Below are 25,336 nucleotides of genomic sequence, written 5' to 3'. Positions count from 1 at the left end.
CTCCTTTCTCTGCCTTCCAGTTTATTTTGTAGAAGTGAGTTAAAGTTAGCATTGTGTTTCCCTGCCACGTGTCTGTAGAAGGAAAAAGGGGCCTGAATGAGAAGTTTGTATCACAATAGCTCTGAAAGTAGAAAGAAACTTTGAAGCTGCTGTTTAATTCTGCAATGGACCAAACTCAAAATTTTCCTCTGAATACACTCAGACTTGTATAAGATGTGAACCAGACTCTGATTTTTATAGCATGGGCCCATCTCTGTCTATAGCCTGACATTTTCTTCTTCCTCCTGTTGTTTTCCATTCTTGAACTTGTTACAGGAACAATTGGCATACAAGTGGTTAAAACTCCTGTTGATATCTGTAGATGATTGAGTGATTTAATTTCTCTCCTACCTGAGTGGTTCATCAATACTAACACCTGAGCTAGCAAGTGTTGATGCTACCTAAGTGGACTTGGGAGAGCCAGTTGGGTGTGTTAACTTTCTTGCATTTCCACAAATGACTCACTTTCAAGAAGCTCAACACTTCTTTTTTTCCCCCCCTCTTGTTTTGACTTGAGCTCTGGCTGATGTAAGTTTTGTGTTTGCTCCTTGGCCTTCCTTACAGTTTAGAAGCTCAACCAAGTTTCAGAGACAGTGGGCTTCCGTAGACATGTGGGGAGCCTGATCCAATGCACTGGAAATCCAGTGTTGGAGCGGACTCGGTTAATAGTCTGCTGGAGCCCGGAAATTGACGTGCGCCAGCAGCCTTCCATGCAACGTGTATCAGTGTCCCTGTGCTGAAAATATGGTGGCAGGGTGCTTTGAAATAAAACACATTTGAGTTTTAGTTCAAAGTGCCCCGCTGCCATTTTTTCAGCACAGGGATGTGACACATGGGCACTTTTTAATTAGCATAGCTCACTAACTAATGTGCCCGGTGCCACGTCCCAAATCACATGAAAAAATATGATTTGTGTTTGTTCCTTCTGCCTAGGAATTTGCACCATTGCCTGTTAAATTCCTTCGTTTATCTTGGTATGTTGCCTACACAGTTCAGGCTTTTTTTTTTTTTTTTCTTGCTGCCTTTGTCGTCTGGCAAGTTGGAGATCCTTGTAAGTGAGACTTCACCCCTATTGGAGAGAGACAGCTGTTGGATGTCTATAGAGTAGGTACTTCCCTTTTTCCAAGGAATTTTGATGAGTACTAAATATTACCTTTATCTTTCAGCCCTTCCTGTTAGGAAAATTGCCTTAAAGGTTTTATTATTTAACCATGCCTGCAATCTATATCCTCTTTCTCCAACCTGTGTTATCCTCTGTTGCTGTTGTCTTTATTTTGCTGCAAGCGTGCTCCAAAAATAAAGTTTTTAATTTTCATTAAAGATATATGACTGACTGCCATACAGAAGGGGACAGATCCTGAGCTGATTATAAATAGGTACACATTCATTAGAAACAAGGAAATAACATTTTCTAGTGCCTTAAGCGATTAGAGAGTCTAATTCTGTTTTCAAAGGTGATTTTTTTTTTTTTTTTTTTAAAGGTATTTAAGCTGCTAAACATACAGGGAAGTGTCTAGGGGGCCTGACTCACTGAAATCAATAAGAGGTGTCTAGGTGCTTTTGAAAATCCTACCAGTGGTCCAGCTCAGCTCAATACCACTGAGCTGATTTAGGACCCTAAGTTTTATTACCAGAAGTAACAAATACACTCCTGTTTTAACATTGGGAGTTAGGATCCTCAGTTATGTGGAGATTTTTGAAAATGTTAATTCGGTGTGTCTCAAATGATTGGATAAAAGTAAACAAACAAACAAACAAACCCCCCCCCCAAAAAACAATTCCCGTCCCCACGTGAATTGCATTTAATCTCTTAGTATCAGTAATGAAAGCAAATCAAATTTTCATTTGACCACAGTAATGGAAAAAATAAATTAAAAAAGTGAACCCCAAACTAACCTACGTACAAGTTAAAAAATGAATCCCACTTTATAGCCATGTTGTTTAAGCCTGGTATTGAGTTCTAAGTCACAAAACATTTTTTTTTCTCCGTTGAGGAACTTGGCTGATACTTGTTGCTTGGATGTTCTTTATTTAAAATACATAATGCTGAGATAAATTCCATTTAAAATATTACAAGTGAAGCTCTAATCCACACAGGAGAGAAATGGGCAGCCTTCCGTTCCAGTGGGTTACTAGATTAGGAAAAGAAGTTGACCCCAATGAGAGCTGTCCTGTGATCTGCAGTGGTAGAAAATGCAGCCGTGCCTGCAGACCAGTTGTCAAAATTATGAACTGAACAAACTTCACACATTTGTCAGCAGCATACCTTCCACAGATTTACAAGTCAGACTTGTATTGATGATGATATAAGATTCATTGCTGCAGATTTACTGTCATTATTTATTTTTATAATTGTAAATGGCATTATTAAAAAGTTGGATGTCTAATTTAACTATATATATTTTTGGTAGTGAAAACATTCCTGAACAATGCTGCTTCCCTTTTTCAATGCTTTGCATTCTATATTAAAAGCTGCTTTAAATTCACTGCATTTATTTTCAGACCAAATTATCCAGTGGACCAGGGAGAACCTCCCTCTGGAACTCTAGAGAAAAATTAAATCCTGTGTCATGGCTCTCATGACATTGAAGGGTGGAATTTTCAAAAATACACAAAGATGGTTTAATTCTGTGTCCATGAAAAATCCCACTGACTTCTAGTGTAATAAATAACCACCTCTGGAATTAAAGAACATATCCCACTAGGAACAATATGTGTGGTGGAGAACCCCATCACAAAAAGTAATGTCACGTGATGTTAAGGTGTGTGCTGTTGACCTAGCAATCTTCCATATCAGTCAATGGAAAGATTACCATTTAGGTAACTGGAATTAGATTGGGGCGAGGAGGTGTACATTTGTACTTCTAACTGCCCTTACAGGGATGCTGGCCATCTATCTGCAGTTTGTTACTTTCAAACAAAGCTGTATGTACTCAGCAGCTCTAAAAATATGTACTAGGTTGCAATAACTGATGCTATTGGTATTAAAGGTGTAATGCCATGACCTGGGGATATATCCCTCTTGAATTCAGGAGACTTACCAAGCCATTGCTCTATGGAGTACTATGGAGTAGAGCAATGGCTTGGTAAGTCTCCTGACTATATATATTCTTTGCAAGTATGACCGTTTTGATTCCTTTGTGATTCTTGACATGATGACTTTGCTTTAAAACCACTACAGGCTGCAAGATGTTTTGTTACTCCTTCATAGGCAAACCAGCAATAAAAGCAGCTTTTTAAACGGGCTCTGAAGAAAGAGTCGGCGCTAAGCTTTGGAAAAGGGATGTTGCATCCCCTCAAAGTGGGGGGAAAAAAAAAAGCATATGACTTACAAACACTGTAAAGCAAGGTGTATAAATGTCTGTGTTTTTAAAACATTGTATTAAATGTAAAATTTGTAAATATTTTTTTTTTTAAAAAATGTAGTTTTTATGGGTGAACAAGCAAACATATCTTCTGTGTGTGGACTATTAAAATGCAAAATGAAATTCCATGTTACTGAATAGCAGGTAGCCTTTTATTTGGTTTTTTGTTTTATTTTTATTACAGTAGCATCCAGAGCCCACGGCCAAGAGCAGGGCCCCATTTTGCTAGGTGTTGTGAAACAAAAGCCAAGGTGAAGCAGCTTGTCCAGGATTGCAATGCAGGTCAGTGACAGAGCAAGAAACAGAAGCCAGGTCTTGTGAGTGTCAATCCAGTCTCTCTTCATCGGCTTGTAGCACGATTCCTTTTGTGCAAAAGCCTAATAATTCTATGCTAAAGTATTTTCCAACATCAAAATGTGGCTTTTTTGTATTCAAACACATAGGCACGTCACGTAATCTAAGCAGAGGTTAGAACTCGGATTTAAAGCATTGATTTGAAATGTGACTTTAATGGACCCATTGTTCTGTTTGGCTTCATAGATTTAAGTCGTCTTACGTCCAGTTTCTCCTTCCATCAGATTTGCCTGTAACACACATTATGTGATTTTTTTTTTTTTTTTTAAGAGGAAAAATAACTGATGGTTGGAATTTCAATGCCAGGTTAAATAATAAAATATTCTACAGGGAGGTAGGAAAGAAGATTAAAAAACTGCATAAATCTGAACCAAGCTGATCTTTTTGCCACCTGCCTGGGTATCTGATACCATGGTATAATACAGCTTACGCTTTTATAATAGTGCCTTTCATCCCCAAGTGTATGGCCAACCTCACATCTGGTAAATAGCCCTCCACTGAAATGCTACAGTTTTTTGAACAGTGCATTGCAACAGCTATTTAGGAGAGGAAGTAAAGAACTTACTTGAAATATCTGTATGGAAAATGGCGCACATATTTAGCATTTCTTTTGGTTCCCACCATTGTAGTATGTGAACAATGTATTTTATTTATCCTCTCAACATCCTCTTCAGGTGATTGTTTTTTCCGTTTTACAGAGGCACTGAGGATCAGATTTGTCAGAATGTTTAAGTATGGCTAGATGCTGAAAGGAGCCTTGTTGATTTTCAGTGAGAGATCACTTTGCATCATTGGGGCCAAAATCATCTAAGATGAATGGAAAGTCTGTGGTGAAGCATGAAATTGAATCAGGCTGCCTGATTCTCATGCCAATGCCTCCTGCCCTTTCAGTCCACACTATGAATGTAGGACCCTTATGCTACAAGCAGACATTGCATTTGTTCTGGGGCGAAGTGCAGTCATTGAGATGTCCATGTCCATTTTCCCAGGACAAACCCTAAAAAAATGCATGAGATAGAAAGGAAGCACTAACAGTTTGTCCTGGGACACAGCAAAAGCATCTGAAGTGTTGTCCTGTGACTGCAACATTGAAACAATGGCAGGTTCACTATGCCCTGATTGGAAATGTGTGTAATCGCCCATCCCATGACTTTCCTGTTCCGGGACAAACACAGCCACACCTTGTCTTGGGACAAATCCAACTTGTGCTCCTAGCCTTTAGGATTAAATTCTGCTAAATGAAACGGGCAGTCTGGAGAAATGTTAAGGATGAATTTGAATAGCACGTACTCTACCATCTCACCCTGAAAAAGTCCTTTTGGGAAATAACTAAGCATAGTTCAAGTACTTTCATAGGGTAGGCAACAGCCTAAAAGAACATGTCTTTTGGATACCTCCCTTTCTATTTATTGGTGTTTGCACAGTATCCCTGTTGCAACTGGAGCAACTGGTAACCTGGAAAAATTGCACTGGGAAGCATTTAGTGTAGTTTTGATGTCAGTAGGCACTAAAAACTAGGAAGAACAGTCCTGTGACGTGGCCAGTGGTGGTTTATGAGCTAAAGAAAATGCAGCATATGTGGCAGAAACAGGAGACGAACCACAAGTTAATTAGAATGGCATCTGTTCTTCAGCCTCTACATTAAAAGGCTTCTTTCAGTTTCTTATGTAAAATTACTAGCATTGTAATCTAATTTCTGATGGCAAACCTGAAAATCCAGTTAGTAATAAGCCTTCAGGTGTGAGAGAGAAACAGTAGCCTCGTGAATGAGCAAGCGACACTCAAATGAGGTGCTCACTGTGTTTGGACAATTCCTAGGACTCTTTCAATGCCCCCAGTTAAGGTTCTTACAAGACAGAGCACTTCATACAAACATTTTATTTGGACAGCAGTAATGCCTAGGTGCCTCCAGCACAAACCAGAATCCCATTGTAGTAGGTGCCGTTTGAGCAAAGAATAAGGGTGGTCTCTGTCCCAAAAAGCTTACATTCTACATGCTTTGAATGTGCAAGTTCCCTGCAGAGCTGTAGACAGGGCTTGAGTTGCTTGCTCTGTGAATTCCTAAACACTGTAACTCCCCAGTGGTGTCTCCTTGCCTAGATTAGCTGTTTCTTCAGTGAATGGTAACAGCTAGAAGGGGTAAAAGGCAAGACCAACATTTTGAAGAAGGACAAGTGCCATGAATGTCTCAATTTTTAGGGGCACAACACAAGACTTTTTTTTTTTCCCCCCAGAGCTAAGCACCTGCATCATTTAGGGTGGCATTTGGCCATGTGAAAACTGAAGCACCCAAAAGCACTAATTCTGTTTTGATGCTGTCAATAGCAGTAAAGTGCATTACTGCCTTTTGGCTCCTGCATGCTGCTCTGATCACTCAAGTTCTGCCCTTACTCTGGAGAAGCTACTGGATTATGCACTTTAAAGGCTGGGGGACCCTGGGAGTAGCAGCATCCATATGGCCTGATTCTTTAGCTAGTAGAGTTATTCTCTGATGTTAAATAGCTGTGAATGCTGTCAAGGGTTGGAAGGAAAGTAACCATCATCTTACTTTGAATTTATCTCTGTAGGAGGAAGTCTTGGCACCAGTGGCACTGCCCAGAATGGTGGCATCCTCATCAATGGATGGGATTTCCCTAATGCTCTGGTAATTCAAAGGATTAATAAAACTCCCTCCAAAGTGATCCTTTAATAAATCAGTACTTGACTTACCAGAGCTTCCTTCAGATCACTGAGCTTGGAGGGCTGATGGGGGCCATTGCATTCAAACTGCTGCATTTCTCCAAATTTTTCCATGTCATTTGCCATCTAAATTGGGAAAGATGCGAGTCTCATAAAAAAACAAAAACAAAAAACTAAGGGATCGATGGTGTAACAGCACTGTAGTGCTAGCATTACAGTGTGGTTTTCAACTTCTGCAATTATTTTCATCTTTCTCACCCACTGCCTAGAGCCAGTGTCATCTGACTCTTGGTACAATAAATGAAAATGGCAATGTCAAAAATACCTTGATGCAAGTATTTAAGGAGGAAACTGCATGAGTCAAAAGTTTAGTAGGTGAAGCCTTTTGCTAACTCTTGATTTGAATCCCTCTTTCCAGTGAATGGTCACCATCAGATCTGTTACAGTATGACAGATGCCTGTTTGACCTAAGGTCAAGTCAATGAGTGCTGCTCAGTAGCAGCAGACTGGAAGCTAAGCTGTTGATCTAGCAGAGAGGTTTAGAACTGATGTAACCTGGAAGGTGCCACTGGCTCTGGTGTATCTCATCAGCAGACATAATATATTATACTCCAGGGCTCTCATCTGTCAGTAATGCTAAATTCCTTTTTTAAAATTAATTAAGAAGGCACATGGCATAATGCACAACAAATGCTGGGCTATTTAAAATCAGGAACCTACCTCTTGGAATGACTCAACAAGGTTTTCAGCATTCCTCTTTCCTCCTGGTTGCAAGCCATATGACCAGTGCTGAGCCAAGCAGATATCCACAGACAGGATAAGCAGAAGGAGACTTACAAAGACCTTCCTAGTCTTCTGCATTCTGTCACAGAGCAAAATATAAATGTAATCGTGACAGCATACAGGCTTGAATAACAATGGTGAATACTGTATTAAGCTGAAGCGTATAGTACACCAAGCCTTTTAAAATGCCCTGTGGCCTCTCTCCGTCAGGTACCTAGAAACACTGAACAAGCAAAGTGTAATGCATGTTTTGTTCAAGTACATTACCTGCCGGATGAATAATTCCACCTCTTCTTCTCTGGCAAATGTCCTGTGTATTGTGCTTGTCATCTTGCTTTTTATATACATGCATTTCTAATCCCCCTAATACCAAAGTTTTCCCAGCAGGTGACTTAATCAAATTCTCTCTCATGTGGACTGCAATTTTGTTCTTAAATCTGCTATACGTACCAGAAGTAAAGAACATAATTAGAACACCTCTGGTGAAACTGTTAAATTCAGCTGACAGTTTTCACTAAAAGAACTGAAGGTCTTAATTTTAAGAGGCTCTGAATCAAATCAAGCGAACTGCTTTTTCCTGGGGAAAAATCCTCATTTTTTTTTTTTCTTTCAATGCTCATAGTTTGTTTTTTTTTTGTAATACAAAAAATATTCGGGGTGAATTTGGATTTCATGGGAGGCTTACAGCACTCTGTATACTGCAGCTGAAAGGTATAAGGGAAGTCATCTACTTGATGTTTGACTGTCTCTGTATGTCACACTGCAAGGAAACAGGGCCCTTAGGGACCAAAACAAGAGGCCAGACTCACGCAAGTATTCTGTACATGTGAGTACACATTTGAAAATGTGGCTCACTGTTTTAAGTGCCTTGATATTCTTGGTTCTATAAAGTGTAAAGTATATTTAAATCAACCCAGTAGACTAACACACAAATATTCTGGGGTAAATAAGCACTGTGTGAGAACCTCATCCGGTGGCATCTTGGTCCCTAACTGCAGTTCTTAGATGCTGCTGAAGTATACATAACAGTGATATGTTATGCAATGTCCCTTGAATTAAAATGGCTTGTGGGCTACACATTAGCCACTTGCAGTGAGTTCAACTTAATAGACTTGGCTCCTGATGGCTCTCTGAGCATCCCTTTGACCCCAGAATCTCGAGTTTATGCTCAAGTGGTGAAATGTCTCTTCCTTATTTACATGTCCATTCACATACTCCTGTCGGATTAATGGAATAAAAAGTAATTTGATAAAGGTTAAAATATTTTGAGGATTTAGTTATTTTTGACATGCATTAAAGCAGGAAGAATTACTTTAATATCCCAGCAGGAAGGGTAGCACTTGACTCCTGCTGGCAGAATTAATCAAGCAGTGAAAATGGTTTAGTAAGAGAAATAATACCCAAAGGTAAATTAAGTCACATAGGAAAAGGAGGTGTGTATATAAGGTGCTCTAATTTCTGTATTGGAAAATGGTGCCTTTAAGGCCATTTTCTTCCCAGATCAGCAGCCTAAGTATGTTCAGGACCTTTTAAAGAAGATTAAGTGAAGATTTTGTTCATCCTGCTGGAAACGCTTAACAAGAGGAAAGGACCTGCTCAACAGGTAATTGGGCCCATCAATAAAGGGCTTTTGAATGTTGTATATGCAGATTCATGGACTAGTCCCATGGCTCAGCTATAGCTTACTTTTCAGCATCTCCTCATAGCCCTTCTGCTGATGATGGTCACCTTTGTGACTCAGAGATAAACCTAAACTGGGTATGATGAAAACCATAAAATAGCACGCACCAAATAAGATTTTGTTCAAATGTCCCTGTGCCTGCTTCCTGAGAGGAGCTGCAAGCATTGGAAAAGAGTGCAAAGAAACAGGGAGGTTAAGCAGAGGATATTCATACAGCTGTTTTTGTTTTAGGATATGCTTAGCAGAGCACCACACATATTTTACAGCCCTATGTAATGGAAACTCACTTACTGTGCTCAGCTTTTGGCAAAGGCAGAGTCCAAATGGAATGGTTTTGGAGAGATGCGGAGTTAAGATGTAGTTTTCTCCAACATTTGGGAGCATTTAGATCAGGTCCATCAGAGAAAAGGGGTCAGTTATATGCTATCACAAATCAGAGGCAGTCAGAGCTGAGGTTTTGAGCAGATACAGAAACTAACTTTCAGATCTTGGAAAGTGTATTTAAGAGCAGAATTTTTTCAGAACAGGTCACATCTAGGCACCCATGCAGAAGTGGCTAGATGTTGAACAGCAGGTTCTACTGAGAGCTACTGATAATTCTTGTCTTCCATTAGGTGGCAGCGGTTTCCCTACTGGAAGAGCGATTTCTCTTCCATTAGGCTTATTGGTATAGTAAGTCCAAGCCTACTGTAAACTGTTCCATGCTTGTAAAAAGCAAAAATACGCAGCAGTACTTGGCCACTGGAAGCACATTTTTTAGAAATGGCATTATTAGATATGAAAAATATAAAGCAAAGTTGGACAGAACACTGGCTAGGTATCTGCCAAAAGACGAAACTTGTTTATAGATAACCCATGCTGGTGATCTGAACTGTGGAAAGAGAACTTTAGGCTATGCAGCATATGCTTCTATGGAGTCCTCTTCTGCCCTTACTGGCACTAAGTTCAAGACTTCCTATTGAGCAAAGATGGAAAGGTATAAAAGCATTCAAAACCAACTATGTATGAGCAAGTTGGAGAGAAACTCAGACACTACCAAGGAGGTGGTAAGATTAAGTGCTGAAATTCTCTCAAACAACTGGATGAATGAGAGAGGGTGGTGGCACCTGACACAACCAGCGTATAATTTTTTCTGTGATAGACAATGCTGTAGAGGTTTAAGAACAAAAACGAACAAATGAAAAACAACCCTTCAAACCTTTAATGCTAGTCTGCTCCCCACGTGTGGATGCTTAACTGTTTCAAAGCAAAATACCTGCTCCTCCCCACTTTGAAAGGAAAAGGTAGATTCTTAAAGTGAAACTGCCCATGGAACAAGGGTCAGGGCATTCCCAGGCTTTGTATTTTTACATCCTTAATTTAAAAACAAAACAACAAGACTGATTGTTGCCATTTTACACATTTATTAATGCAGCTTATATTTGGTTGAAGCCTGCTGTTTCCAAATAAGCCACTTTGGGCTGTTCCTTCAGTCTTGTCACTCAGCTGTGAGTGAACAATGCCTTATGTTGTGATTATTCAAAAACATGCACCATGAAAGTTTAAATATAATTTATACACACTGATTATGAAAATAGATTTCTCCCATACAATATTCTACCTCTGCCTGCTACAAAATAAGACACAGAAAAATAATTCATTTAATTTAATTTGATTCTTATGGCTGCAGAAATGTTCTCATTCCAAGTCATGCTTACTGCTCCCCTGAGGAAGGCAATGACTTGAGAGAGGAAATGAACCTGTGACGATAACATAACTTTTACTACAGAGGTACAAATCCATTTCAAAGACACAGCGTTGCCCTAGAGCTGGCTGAAGTAGTTCTGGCAAGCTACAGACTTGCTTTTGATCCAACTCACTGGATGACTTTGAGCCCCAGGAAGTCATGTGTCATGCTCTAGTCAACCTAACTTGTAAACAAGGTTAAAATCTTTTAGCCTTCTCCCAAGAGGTCACGTACCCAGAGCCAATCTTTTCCACAACAATAAATGACAATGTGTTTCTGCTGTAACTGTTAAGACCGCATCACTTTCCCTGGAGAGAGGGTGGTAAATAAACTACACTCCCCTAACTAAAAAGGCAACACACCTACAAGACGGTAGAAATTAAGATTGCCACTACCCATTGTCATGTTTCGTTATGATACAGTTGCTTTTATCTCCCAGTAAGATTCACATTTCTTTTGATCTATACTGGTTTCAACTTTGGAGTATTTTAAGTTAGTAAACGTGAGGTAAGTGTTTTTGCTGCACCAAGCTTTATTTGGTATAGTTTCTTCATGTGTTTGTTTCAATGTGTACAAAGTCAACCTAGCTACATGAGCTTACCGATTTGATAGGACAGTGGAAACATCTTATCAAATGAAGCCAGCAGACTCCTTCTCTATGACTCTCTGCACTGCAGAAACTAGAGTTGTGCAAAGCTTTGGGTGCTGATTTAGATTTGGAAGAGATTCGGCCCAATTCAGTGGCCGAATCTCCAAATCCAAATTGAATCAGGAGACCAATTAAAAAGCCCCAAGTCACCAGCTGCTGCCAGGCAGGGGGCGATTCCCTGCTGCCCCCCATAATCCCTTGTTACATGGGGGGGGGGGGCTCTGCCACGAGCCCCCTGAACCCTGCCTGCTCTCCCAGCCTGCCCCAGCTCCTGGTTCGTAAAAAAAAAAAAAAAAAAAAAGAGCAAGGCACAGAGCTTACTGGCTGCTGCAGTGGCCTCCGGGCTTCTAGCAGAGCTCCCCCCTGCAGGGCAGTGGGTATTGCACCTCTGCTTGGCAGCAGCTGGTAAGTGGGGTTTTTTGGTTTCTTTTGGTTTTTGAGCTGAGAGGCAGGAGCCAGGCGGGGCAGCCGTTGACAGAGATGGGCCGATTTGGCTGCGGCCAAATCTCCGAATGCTAGCCGCTTTGTGCAGGCCTAGCAGAAACTCCATATATTCCTATGTAATCACAAGTGGGACTGGAAAGGGGTTTTGCACATTGTACCAGTTCAGAGCTGTTACCCAAGCTTCCGTCATACAAGAAAACTTGCATAATGTGTGTTCAGGTGCAAGAGTTGCCATTCCTTTTGTCTACTGGAGAAGTCAAGAAGCCATGCAGAAATGTAGTGCCTAATGCCTCTTTTGGTGAAAGGGATGGATTTTCTCTCTCCTAATTCCGCTCCCCACAGGCACTCAGATTCAATATAGGAAAGGATTATGTACCCAAGGGATTTATGCTTGTCAGCTTGAATAGTGTTATTTTACACTGAGAGGATTAAATAAATAGGTTGTATTGGAATATGCACACTTAATGCTCAATAATAGCAGCACTCCACTCTGAATTTCTTTTCCATTCTCTTCACTAGAAAAGGTTTCCACTGCCTATTTTTGTAGTTGATCAAGCAATTGTATACCCACAATCAAACTACTAAAAGGTAGTATGCTACCTATGACAACTTAAAGAAAAAAAAAAAGGCTGTGCACCCCACCCCCACTTTAAAAAAGTACCTGAAAAAATGTTCTGCGGGCTTTGTTCCCAACACATTCATCATTCAATATATTGTGCGTGGACAGAGGAACTAACTGCAGACACACTAACGCTAGTTGTAAACCTGACCTTTTTGCTACTATGCATGAATTTAGTATTTTATATACTCGTATGCAGCTACAGATTTAACAAATATAATTGCATATATTGTGCTTTTATAAATTAAAATCCTTAACATCTATTCTGAATTGAGGTGATGATAAAAAATGCTTTAAAAAAATCTGTCTCTAAAGCCAACCCATTTCCCCTGCTCTATTCAAAAAGGTAGCGATAGGGGTAGATGTTGCTGCTAATAAATAAAAAGTTCCTCCCAAAAAGAAGAAAAACAACATTCTCTGTAGGCACTACTGAATATAAGTTACATAATAAAATATTATTTCAAGACTAGTAAGGAGAGTGGGTGGAGAAAGAAAGTCTAAGTGTTTCACTTTTCTTTCTGGTCAGCCAGTTTCCTTCCCATCAGCTCTTCCTGGTCCTATCTGACACTCTGAGACATATGTAAAGGTGTCAGCATCTCTTCAAAGATAGCTCCTTTTACGTTAGATCCTCTCAAGTTAGCTTCTTGTAGATCACACCCTGAAAGATCACAATTCTAAAGAGTACAGAGAAATGTCACTTATTAGTTTAAATGTACACAGAAATCATTCCTTAAGTGCTTGAGCCAATATAAATAGTGCTGGCTACTTGTACAGAAAGAGAGAATGCTTAGTATACGGTCGGGCAATTAGTTTCGGCAGAGGGCTGCTTACTTAGTTTTGGCAAGCCATCGAGGGCCACATGACAGGCAGCCAGGGGCAGATTAATATTAATTTTCTAATTTTTTAGGGGCCCCACAGGCCAGATAGAATGGCCTGACAGGCTGCATCTGACCCGCAGGCCACATTTTGCCCACCCCTGGCTTAGTAAAAGCCAGAGTTGCTTGACCACTAAGGTATCAGCCTAAATTTAAGTTTTGTTGCCATTCCTGGTGAGATTTCCAAAGCACATCCAATTATTTTTATAAGGAGGAATCTGAAGTTGCAGTTTGCACTTCAAAACACATTAACATCCTCTAGGTGAGATGAAGTTCTATCTCAATCCTAGATAGAAGGCATAATACTGAGATTCCATCATTTATAATTTGAGGGGCATACAGGGGTAACGGGTGGGAACAAACAATACTGTTAGTTGCTAACAACAGACAGGTCCATAACTCTTTATTATGTTTTAGCCTACCAACTAACAGCAAAAGAGACTGTAAGTTTTGCCTTATTCTGTTTTCAGTGAAGTCAGCAGCAAAACTCCATCTAACTTCAAGTGATAAAGTGATTTCTTTGCATGTTCCGATCTTTCCAAGAGGCTACCCATTAGTAGGGCAATTTTTTTGCCTGCTGCCCAGGGAGCTTGAAAAATAAAGTGTCATGTCAGAACTAATGGGGCAGGAGTTAAGGATTTAGAATGTGAGAAACTGATGTTTTGGAACAATAAGAATATTGAAAAAACCAATACCTATTCGATGCAAGTGTTGTCTCCGATTTTAAAATGTACTTGCAGATGTTTCATTTCATTCTATAATTCCTTGGCTGAAAAGGAATTAATGCTGCTAATAACCCCTTTATTTATTGTATTTAAAATAAAGCACTACTCACCTCCAAGTCAGTTCCTGCCAGAGTTGCTCCTCGGAGGTTACAGTTTTTTAGCTTTGCATTTTTCAGCGTTGCTACTCTTAAATTAATTCCTGTCATCTGACTTCCTTCCATGTCCACACCTTTCAGGTTAGCACCTAAAATATACAAACAGTAAAGAAATGAAGAGACAGTTTTGGTTAATGTTCACATGGCCATTCCTCTGCATAAGTCTTTATTAGTCTTGGGTCCTTTGGGATGTGGCGAGAAATGCCTAACAAACCAACAGCAGAACTGATAACAGAACTCAGGAGCTCTGGACTTGTAGGTTAATTGTTTAGCCACAGCATCTCCTCACAGAGTATCTGTTACACAGAGGAAGGCTAAAACTGTCCTGAACTTAGATTTAATCATTTTTTGTACTTACAAAAAAGCCACAGAAGTCCTTGTCCTTTGTGACTAGTGCAAGGAGTAGAAAGCAGGGAAAATTACTGTTTCTGTTACCTTCCAGGTTAGCTTTAAGGCCCGAAGGATCTTCAAAATTGCATCCTTTTAGTGATGCTCCTTCTGCGTTGGAACAAAGCATCTTTACACCTTGAAGGTTTGCACACTGGCAAAAACAGATGTATATACTATCAGTAAGGCACCAATGCAAGTCACAAAAATACAAAAGACAAGCAGTAACAGTTTGTTTGTGTTAGATCATCACCGTGCCCTTCTGGCACAGAAGATGCTGCATCTCTGAGGACTAAAATTTTACCACCATTTTTTCACCAACCTCTGGAGATCACAAATATAGTGCACCACAGTTCTCTGAACAGCCACCCACCCAAGGCAAGCTTAAGTCCAAACACTTAAGCCAGTACTCCTATAGAAAATTGTGGGGAGTAATATAAATTGGGATGAACTTTAAATTTTGTAATTCCAAACCTAGCAAGATAATACAGGAAGGCCTAATATAAGCTAAGTAATGAAATCATACGTATGTCAGTGTCTTTAAAAAGGATTTTAAAAAATAATAATGAATAATCTGTACATTATAATTATTCCTCTTCCCAAGTAAGGAAGAGATCAGGCTTTTCAACAAAGCAACTCTTACATCGAGCACTGATCCAGAGAGGTCAGCTCGCTCCAGATTTGCGCAGCATAGGTTGGCATGTGCTAGGTTGCAGCGGCTTAAGTTGGCCATCTTGAAATTTATGTACCGAAGATCTAGACGGGAAAGATCTGCTCCACTGAAATTTAGACCCTGAAAAAAAAGTTAAGATGATAGCTGAAGAGTAGGTGTAGTCCAGGGTGAAAACACAAGACTCTGCTGAGAGATCCAGGGTTATGATTCCACTTCTAATACCCTCTTGTTCTGTGACCTTTGGCACAGAGCAGATTTCTGTCCTCATTTCTTTTTTTTGTTCATAAGAGGATGGTATAAAGGTATATTAGATGAGCATGCTTGATAAGCAACAATTCTAAGTCACTCTCTAGTCAGTAACTAGTATTGAAAGCTGTGCTGCCTTCCTGTATAGACACTTATCTTGTTCAAGTCTAGCACCTTTCTTTCCTCTGCAGTTGTATTATACTTAAGTCCAGGTCTTCAGAAATATATTTTCAAAAGCTGAATTTATGGGCTCAAAACTCTACAGGCAGCCAAATGTAACAAGTGTTTTCTACTGTTAAGGCATCCAAAGAGAAAAAAAACAACTTGAAATGCCAAACATCATGCACTGGCTTGTTTCGCATTTAGCTACAAAATATTTAAGTGAATGACTGCTCCTTGAAACTTCCAACCTAGAGCAATGCAAGACCGAGCAAAGGGACTTTCTCTTGCATGCTTGGTTTTGACATCATGTTGTTCTGCTATATCTTGAAATTGAGACCTTCTGTCTCTCATTTAAAAAAAAAAAAGTAAATGAAGGAGAAATAAAACCACACATGACTGATGTCACATGAGATTGCAGAGTATTTTGTTGTTAGATAGTTCAAAGCAAGGTTTGGATTTTAATACCTGACAGCGTAGCTCAGACTTGGTTGGGGTTGCCAGCAAAAACCGGACAAATTCCTTTCGTGATATAGGAGAATGGTCCTCTGCTGGCTGTGAATTCTGTTGAGAGTTTTATCAAAGATGAAAAATCAACATTGATGGAGCTAAAAATTAATATAGCTGAGAGAAACAGGACATTTGCAGTCCAATACAGAAGTTAGAATTACCTTAATAGCTACTTCTAGGTGTTCAATCAGTGAATCAATACCAAAAAACCTGGCTTCTTCCAAAACACCTAGCAAAAAAAGTTACATATTGTTTAGCAGTGTGCTCAACCTTACAGGGGAGCAAATTCCCTCCTTTACTTGAGGATAGGAGGGCTTAAGACATCTCAAAAAATGTGCCCAAGCACTTTGTTCAATCTGCCCCTCCCCTGTATGGGAGGAATATAAATTCTTAATGTTCTCATTTCACCTTTTAACTGTACATGTTAGGATCTCTCAGGAAGATGGGTAGATCAGTTGTTTGGTTTCATGCACTCCTTGTAAACTGTTTTTGATCCAAAACAACTATCAACCACATACAGTGTATTAGATGTAATTGGGGGGGGGTAAAGGAAAGGAGAGCTTACTCATGGCTAAAAAAGGAAAAGCACCCTGCAGTTTAGGAAAGGTGTGTTTCCAATACAAGCCATGTTCCTTTACACAAGAGACATCAAGGCTTGGTAAATGAAGGTTCAGGAATCAAATCCAGAATACAGTTGCACATGAGGGAGCATCTTTCCAACCCTTAATCTGAGTGGGTTGGAACATTTTAGTCTCATTAAATCAAATCTGTGGAACTGACTTAATCAATAACAAATGTACCACAGCTGAAGTATACAAACCCCCCAAATGTGTGCACACAGTTTCTACCAACTTGAGTGGACTTAACTGGGAACAGAGTTTAACTTAAAATTAATAAGTTATTGAAATATCATAGATAATGCATACCTAGTAAATTAATGCCATCATTTACAATGAGCTGTCCATGACGCAAATAGTTCAGAATTGGTTCAAAATACTCTGGACTGCGGTCAATTAGGAACGCTCCTCTGTGATCCTTCTTATTTCCCCAGGCATCTGTTGCCACAAAAATAATCTATCATTAAATTTGATACGTAAATAAAAATGCATGTTCAGATTACCACTACCATAAAGTAGCATCACACTGCCCAAATAGATTAGGTGGAGTTATACATCTATTTTAAAGGGACACAATTTGGAAAACCATACTTTAAGCTTACATTCTTCTTGTGGTATGGAACCAGTGTATTTTATGGTAATGCCAAGACCATAGTTAAGTTAAATGAGAATTCACAAAAGCAGTATTTGACTGCTTTAGAGCACCTGTTCCAGGAAAAAAAAAGATCTATCCTCTACTGGGTTAACACGCTGACGTTGTTACCTAATAAACAACTGCCAAACCTGAGCATGTTGTAACCAAAAAATAGTGTTCATAATTAACAACATTATGTACTACTTTTTCAAGATATCATGCAAATATTAGACATAAATGGCATAAAAAGGAAAGTGTGAAAGCAGAGCTTAGAAAGCTTTAACATTAATTTCTAAGCAATTGATGACCAGCTGAAATTTTATCTTAACAGTATCTCTGTTGTTTGCTTGAAAAGAGAGGCAGTGGTGGAAGGGAAGTGTATACTAACCTTTATCTCTAAACATATGGGCCAGCATACTTTCAGGTTCTTTATTAACTAAAGTGCTCCTACAGAATAAGAAGTAGGTCAGTTTAATCTGTACAAAAAAAAGTGACCTCAGAGGAACATCACAATCATTACGTACAAGACTTTTCTGTGTACTTACAGTACCACAAGTAGAAGATACATATACATAATATGGTAACTTACAGGAGCGCGCAGTAAGTATGTCTGGCATTATACTGTCAGGACATGGTGAGAGAATCGTGTAAGCGTCTTGCTAAGGCTCCAGAAGGCATTAGTTTGTACAATCACTATGGACTTATGCTGAAGGCTGCCCCCTGTCACCTAGCTCTGAATGGGTATCCAGTCGTTTAGGTGGGAAGTCAAAAGGTAACTGGATGTGATGCTAGTCAAGTCCCTTTCTTTAGTGCTGTCAGCTACTGAAACTAGCATGTCTTACCCACGCTAGTCCAGGAACCATTTGGCTTGGATGGACCCACCGCTGTGGGGGTTTTTTTTGGTTTGTTTTTTTTTTTTTTTAGTGCAAATTAGTTAAGAGTTTATTCCAAAGACCCTTTATAAAAGCAGAGCATGCATTTGATTAACTGAAATATTGTAGAGATTACTCCATGTATTTTCAGTTTTCTGTCCATTTCTAATAATCTCTGAAAACCACTTAAGAACTAAGCTGGTGCAAATAATGCTACAAAAAGGTGAACAGTAAAAAGTTCTGACCCTCCATAAAACAGATTTTTTTCCCATTGCTGGAAAAATTTAAAATCTGACGTTTCAGCAACTGAACTTAGTTACTGTTTATGTCAGAGTTACTATCTAAAGTCCTTTTAAAACAAAAGGGTAACTAGTTACATCCTCACCGTGTGGTTGTAAAATATCGCCCTCCGACATTTAACGTTAACCAATCTGTGTGTGCTCCTGTTAGTTCTTCATGAGGTTTTGCATCTGTCTGAGGATCTACATAGATGAAGTACAAAATAAGTGATTCTTAGTATAGCCATGTAATATTTCTGAACCCCTGTATTGTAAAGCGCTTCTTTAGAAAACTGCACACTGTAGATTTTTGGACTTACTTCAGATCTCCATTTTTTATAACGCAGACACTTACCAATAAATGGTCCCCCTTCACAAACAAACAAAACGTCATCATCCCTGGGGAGGGAAAGGACAAATTAAGCATGCATTTTGAATGCTAGTCACTCATTCAGGCTTAGCCTGAAACCTATTGCTTTCAGTTAATAGCAAATGATTATTATTTACTATGAAAAGAACGCTGATTCTATTTAGCTAACGGTGAGACTCCCAATTTACACCAGTGTGGGCAAGTTCAAGACTCATGTTCTCTGTTCTTAAATAGTTCATTTCAGGATGTTAGCTGTACTTCCTGTAAACCACAGGGTAGCTAAACTCTCTTTTATCAAGACTATATAGGCTGGTATTTACTGAACTAACTAATCCTCCATTGGCAACGCATGGCAAGGGTGTACATGAGGGGGCACGTGTGCCCTACAAATTTCTGTGCTGATGGCAGGGTGCAGGCACAGGATTGCAGCCTGGCTGAAGCCAGTGCCTGGTAGTGGCAGCGGCGTAGAGTTGTGTCCCCCCACTGGCAGCCCTTGTGTCAGCCACGCGATCCTCACTTAAGTATTAACCTATTGGCCAGGTATAAGAACACCAAGATAAAACCTTGCGTAGGCTCTGGGATCCCTTTGGAATCCACATTTCCTCTGAATAATTCAGAATTCAGATAGGATTTAAATGTCATAAAATGCACCTTATTCAGGTAGCTTAAATTTTTCTCAGTCAAGAAATTGATTACAAGAACACTTTTATTTAATCAAATTAAAGCATAGTGTGCTCTTCATACCAAGAGAACTAAGCGATCCAGGGCATGAAATAATTGCCAGAAAGGGTCAGAAAGGTATCAGTCATACAGTACTGTGCAATTTATCAAGTGCACTGGTAGGACAGGATTTGCTTTCTTCTAATGTGTCAGATACTGACAACTGTTGGAAACATAAATACAGTATACCCCATCTACGTGCTTATCAGGTAAGTGCGTCATTTACCTAACTGCATAACATGATGCCAGTCCCAATATTTATGCGTACCGATTATGCTTTAACAGTGGTTATCTGCATACTGGTTAAGTGCGCAGAGCTCTTCAACCCAACTGTCTACTTTGGGATGCAATTCAATTCTAACTGCAAAATTTGTGAATCTGATTGGGAATTATCATTTTCAAGACTTCTGAAATTGCCCTGAACTGAATAGGTTCTGTCAATTTCTATCAGACACACACAGCTTCCGGGAAATAAGGTAACCAGCTTGGGTTAACTGCATGTTCTGGGTAAAATCACAACCTTTGTTCAGAACCAAAGGTATGCATTTAGTTTGCTAAGGTGTAATATGATCCAGGAAAGATGTGCTCAATATCCTGATCAGAATCTACACAGACTGATCTTCGGAGGGTTTCTGTAGCACTTCCCTGGCATATTTAGACATATCTGTATTGTTTTCAGTCAAGTTAGCTTGTATTTGGAAAACATTACCTAATTAAAGCGATGTCATCAATGAGTCCGCCTTTTCCATTGTACACACTGGTTGCTTTAATTCCAAGTTTATTACTCGCCACAGACAGCAAGTCTGATAAAGTCCCATAAACAGCCACAACCTATAAACAGAAGGCATATTGTTTAGTATCAGTTTAGATACCAAGCATGGATAGGTCCTCTAGTCCCTTTCAGATCCAAAGGGCAAAAAGGCTATCTATGGGTCATCCCATATCGGTGTTCTGGAATAGTCGCACACACTTTATTAAGAAGCAATTTGAGCTTTAGAAAAAAACTGTTAAGATACCTTGAATTCAGGCTCTGTCCAACAGCTCCTAACAATGTTACAAAAATTTCTTAAAAAGGAAAGAAAAACCATGTAACCACCCAAAGAAAAAAATGCCTCCAAATGCCCAACTCTTTGTAGGTGGGAGCACAGTAAGTGTTAGGCCAGACAAAGCCAGCAGTGCATCTCACTTGTACCAAATGCCTGTGAGGACAACCAAACTGAAACCCTGGAGAGTCATTTTAAACAACCCTACCCAGAGTTTCTTCCTAAAATCCCAGCGAAAAGGGGATGCCCTATAAAGGCAAAGGCTTTGCATACCTTAAAGATGTGTTCCCAATTTAAATGAATTAGGGCTTGGGAATAGGAGACATAAATAAAGTGATAAGGATGACTGGAAGTCCTGCCTTGGGCTCTATGTTTTCCCTCAAAAGTAATTTCTGTACTTCTATTTGTTACATCTACAATATGGGAAGAATTACTTTCCTACCTCTCCAGAATGCATTGTTATTTACTCTTTGTGCAATGCTCTGATCATGTGAATGGTTATACTTGCCAAGATTTTTGGAAATCCAGGGTATAGTTACACAAATGCAATACTTATCGTTGCTCAAGTTCTTTTAATTTTGATTTGTTTTTTCTAAATTACTTTGCATATTCTGAAGCCAGCCATTGCAAAAAAAAACCAAGCAATTCTTGAGGTAGCCCTCACCAATAAGCACACCAACTGCATCCAGCATACATTTTATGATTTTGGCAGACATACTACATTTATAAAACCTTGAGGACACCACAATGATCCAATTTTCTCCCTATTTCAAGTATTTACACAGGTGGTGCTGTTGTAACAAATCCTAACAACAGCATCAAATAGTGGAAAAGGAATCAAGAACCTTAGAGGCATGTGATTACTACAACTATTATAGCTGAAGGGTTTTTTTTCATTGTCCACCCCACTCCCCAGCACGCTCTCCAAGGCAAGGAGCAATTCTATTGCAAGCAGAATAGCCTTAATTTCAAGCCGCTGAATTATCTACGGTTTAATCACCATACTGCCAAATCTTATTAGACACAGTGAGGGGAAAAAGGGACACAAAGCTGTCCAAAGTTTGGGAAGGTCTGTGATACATTTCATAGTCTCTAGACCCAGACCATAAAAAGCCAACCTAATAATAATATGATAGAGGGCAAGTACAGCATTTAAGGGTGAGGCTGTGAAGTAAATCATTAATGAAGTGTAAAGACACAGGATCACAGGACTTGAAAGTCCTGTGCCCAAGTCCAGTCCCCTACATTTACAAGCAACCATTTGTCTAAAAGGGTTCAGTGGAGAGGCAAAAAATTAATGACCTACATTAGACTTTTTCTTTCATATGTTAAAAATAAGGAGCTGTAAAGACTACTGCTGAAAGAATGAGTATTGGATGCATGGCGCTATATATAGAAGCCCTTCTTGTTGTAATATCCCCTTATCAGCCAGTTTATCCAAGGCTAGTAGGGTTCTATGGGAAAGCAAAACATTTCATTTACTTTTCCCACCGAACCAGGGCTGCTGTGAGCTGGAAGGTGAGTAAGGGTTTCCAGTGCATGACAAGCCAAAAATCAGCCCCAGTGTAAATGAGCTGTTGAAGCTGAATGACTTGCTTTACAGTAGGATTTGACTTGCTTCACTGACAACAGCAGTGAAAGAATGACTAGTCCTGGCAAACGTATTATGTAGCAACTGTTTTTCAGTGAAACGCTACTTATTTGCTTAGTTCCAGGCCTTTTTAAAAATCTTTTCTATTTCTGCAATTTAAAGACTAAAATGATGCTCATGTTCATTACAGAAATCAAGCAATACGGTTCCAAGGAGGACAGCAAAGAGGGATCACATTCAGTTAAGGTACCTATTGGTTAATATTGATGCAGTGACTAAGCCATTTTCCCCATGTTCAATTTTAGGCTTGTGTTCAGTATAGCCTTAGATGGCTATTTGGTGCAAAAATACCCACAAGCAGTCTGTAGACTTCAACTGACATGTATGCCACAGTTGCCTAGAATGACTAGGACCTGTATTTAGTGAGTGTGAAGGTGACTAACTTTACTGAAATGCAACTTGGGTAAGAAGTTTTTAGCACCATTTCTTGAAGTCTTTTCTCCCCCTCACCTGCATACATCCTCTCAAGTTAAAAGGTCAGCATTACGTACGCTGCTGACTTATGAGCTCTATCCTACTCCCACTACAGCCAGTGAAAGTTATAGACTTACAGGGAAGCGAAAATACACTGCAATAAAGGGCAGGACAGGATCTCCTCAAACCTTTTGTCAGTCTATGTGCACTTGATTTAAAGCTACTGAATCCTTCATCCAGACAACAAACAGACAGATGGGCATTACTGCAAGCTTCTCCAAGTCTGTCCTGCCCCTGCATTTTAAATATGTCCTTCTGATTAAATGAAAGTGTAGGTCAGTCTCAATCTATATGACAAAACCTGGGGAATACAGGGTTTAGAGTGGTGCCTGTTACACAAGAGATACCAGAAGAGCCAGAAATGCTAATATTTCCTTAGTGAGACGCATCCAACTTTCAGCAAGCAAGCCACTCTAGTAAGGAGGAAAAAGAGTAACATTTTTTTAAATGATTACATTAAAATATAAAGGTTTGCACTTCCTTTGTATTCACAAGATAACTGGAAGTGGCATGGAGGCAGAAACCAAGAAAAGCAAGGGTCTGGGTTTTCAGGGCAAAGACTGAAAGCGTCTCCCTGCTCTTCGCTGTGAGCGCATTTACACAGGAACAGGATCCAGACACAGATAGTTTGCTGGGTTTTTGTCATGAAGTTTAAGGGCTGGATGAGGGTCGCAACAGCTGTGCCCGGGGGGACATCTGACCACAGACGTGACAGATTAGGACCAGCCCTGCCCTCAGGCCGAGTAAAGGCCCCTTTTTCTCTTTTCAGGGCGCACCGAAGCTTCTGCCACGCAGCCCAGCAGTGTGTCCAGGACCCTGGCGCCCGCCACCTGCCTACCCGGCTCCTGGCAACCGTCCTGTTGTAACAGCCCCTGCCCGGGCCAGCTGCTCCGGACCGGCACGGCCCGCGGCTCTGTGCAGTGCTAGGAGCCCGTAGGCCGCGGGTATGGGTGTGCCCGCTCCACGCACTCCGCCACCAGGCGTCCCCCGCCCGACCCCGCTGCGCCCTCGAACTTCACCCCCGCCCCGCGCTCGCCCGCCGCGATTCGCAGCACGTCTATGCGCTCCGCCCCCACCTTCCCGTTCCTGGGGCTGCCATTGACGAACAGGGTCACCCTCCGCATGCTCCCGGCGCTGCAGCTGCTCCGCACCCGGAAATCGGGTTCTGTGACTGGCAGCGCCGGCAAGGCATCCAAGCCCTAGTTTCCCGGCCGCGTTGTCCAATGGGAACTAGGGAAGGGCGGGACCATTGTTGCTAGGACCAGGGTTTCGCGCCAGGGCGGGGGTGAGGTGTTGATATGGACCCATCAGAGCTGCTGGACGGGGAGCCGTTGGAGAACGTCCTTCAGTGCTGGCCAATCGGCACGAGAGAAAAGCTGGCTATTTACATAAATGCGGGACTCCAGCGAGACCTGGACCTTCTGATTGGGGGGAAGCTATCACGTGGGTGTTCCTTTAGTTTTCACACGCCCTCGTTTCAAAAACTCGCGCTTCCTCCACGCTGCCGGGACTCTCTGTGGGCAAAATAGTCCCGCGGCGCAGCTGTGAGCCCCGCTGTCCCAGGAGGGGCTGCCTGGCTTCGCCGTGTAGCTTCTCCGCCTCTAGGCCGCGGCCGTGGGCGGGCGCGGTGCGGTGGGGATGGGCGCGGCGCGGAAGGACACGCGGTGCTGAGGTGCTAAGACACTTTGAACGCGGGCGGCGGGAGCGGAGCTGCGTTTCCGGCGGTAGAGGGGGCGGCGCGCGGAGAGGGTGAGCGCGGGGTGCTGCGGAGGGGCCTGCTGCCCCGGAGCCGGGTGACCGCTTCCTTACGTGGGCCGCGGCCCCAGCCCGAGCCTCTGTCCTGGCGTTGCGGGAAGGGGGGCGGTGGGGTCGGGGCGATGGCGGAGCTGGATGGGCGCACCGCAGGCCCGGGGCCGCCGCTCTTGGCCCAGACGCGCACGCTTGTCACCGAACCCATCCGTGAGGCCGCCTCTGCCGCCGCATCCCACCTTCTCTCCTTGCCCACACGCCGGTTGCTTTCACGCTGAGTTTATCGCTTCCCGCCAGCAGCGAACGGCCGTGATGTGCGAGCGGGCGCGGGCTCGTTGCTTGGTGTTGGGCATAGGCAGCTCTTCTGATCCCTTCTGCAGCCAGGGGGCAGAAAGGCAATCGATGCATAGGCCATCATCCCTCGCGGGTTGGGAGTCGCACGCACAAACTCACTCGTCTAAGAAACAACTTGGGCTTTAAGGGAAACTATTATGTAAGATGCCATCAGCTCCTAAAATGCTATGAAAGTTTTTAGAAATAGACACAAAAAAAAGACCCTCTCTAATTACCCAAGGGGAAACATGCCTCCAGATACCCATATTTGGGAATTTTCTTTCAGGGGTCAGCTGTATTGGTCTGGGGCTACATGATACACAGGGGGGTTGCCCCCTCCTGCGCTCCACTTAGCTTGAAAAAGGATACTGTGTTACCCAAAAGCTTGCTAGTAACATCAGCCCACCTCCAAGGTGGTCCTATAAAAGATAACAGCTGGAACCAAAAGACTATCCCGATACTCACAGGCAGGCAAGGTTCCTTAGGTACATAGGATATTTTATCAGACCAATTTAAATACTGGATA

At 41.3% G+C, this 25,336-nt stretch overlaps 2 protein-coding genes and 1 long non-coding RNA gene across 3 annotated transcripts; 1 reads left to right on the top strand and 2 right to left on the bottom strand.

Moving 5' to 3' along the window:
* The first annotated feature begins 838 nt into the window (after positions 1–838).
* Positions 839–12,821, top strand: LOC109288508. Its single transcript, XR_002095172.1, has 3 exons — positions 839–1,147; positions 1,545–1,548; positions 12,810–12,821. It is a non-coding gene; the product is annotated as an uncharacterized LOC109288508 (long non-coding RNA).
* Positions 2,441–7,395, bottom strand: GNRH1 (gonadotropin releasing hormone 1). The gene is made up of 3 exons (XM_019504058.1): positions 7,158–7,395; positions 6,468–6,563; positions 2,441–3,988 (listed from the first exon to the last, which is right to left on the bottom strand). Exons 1-3 carry the CDS (start codon positions 7,296–7,298, stop codon positions 3,947–3,949), a joined length of 279 nt encoding a protein of 92 aa, XP_019359603.1. The 5' UTR covers positions 7,299–7,395; the 3' UTR covers positions 2,441–3,946.
* KCTD9 (potassium channel tetramerization domain containing 9) lies at positions 12,575–23,910 on the bottom strand. The gene is made up of 12 exons (XM_019504045.1): positions 23,805–23,910; positions 20,270–20,391; positions 18,826–18,869; positions 18,578–18,674; positions 17,709–17,767; positions 16,996–17,124; positions 16,231–16,298; positions 16,028–16,123; positions 15,125–15,274; positions 14,530–14,635; positions 14,050–14,183; positions 12,575–13,013 (listed from the first exon to the last, which is right to left on the bottom strand). Exons 1-12 carry the CDS (start codon positions 23,850–23,852, stop codon positions 12,897–12,899), a joined length of 1,170 nt encoding a protein of 389 aa, XP_019359590.1. The 5' UTR covers positions 23,853–23,910; the 3' UTR covers positions 12,575–12,896.
* Between the last annotated feature and the right edge of the window lie 1,426 nt (positions 23,911–25,336).

Source organism: Gavialis gangeticus, unplaced genomic scaffold (assembly GCF_001723915.1).
Source record: "Gavialis gangeticus isolate Ggan-Ray unplaced genomic scaffold, GavGan_comp1, whole genome shotgun sequence".
Taxonomy (NCBI): Eukaryota; Metazoa; Chordata; order Crocodylia; family Gavialidae; genus Gavialis; species Gavialis gangeticus.
This window is presented reverse-complemented; position numbering and strand designations above follow the sequence as displayed.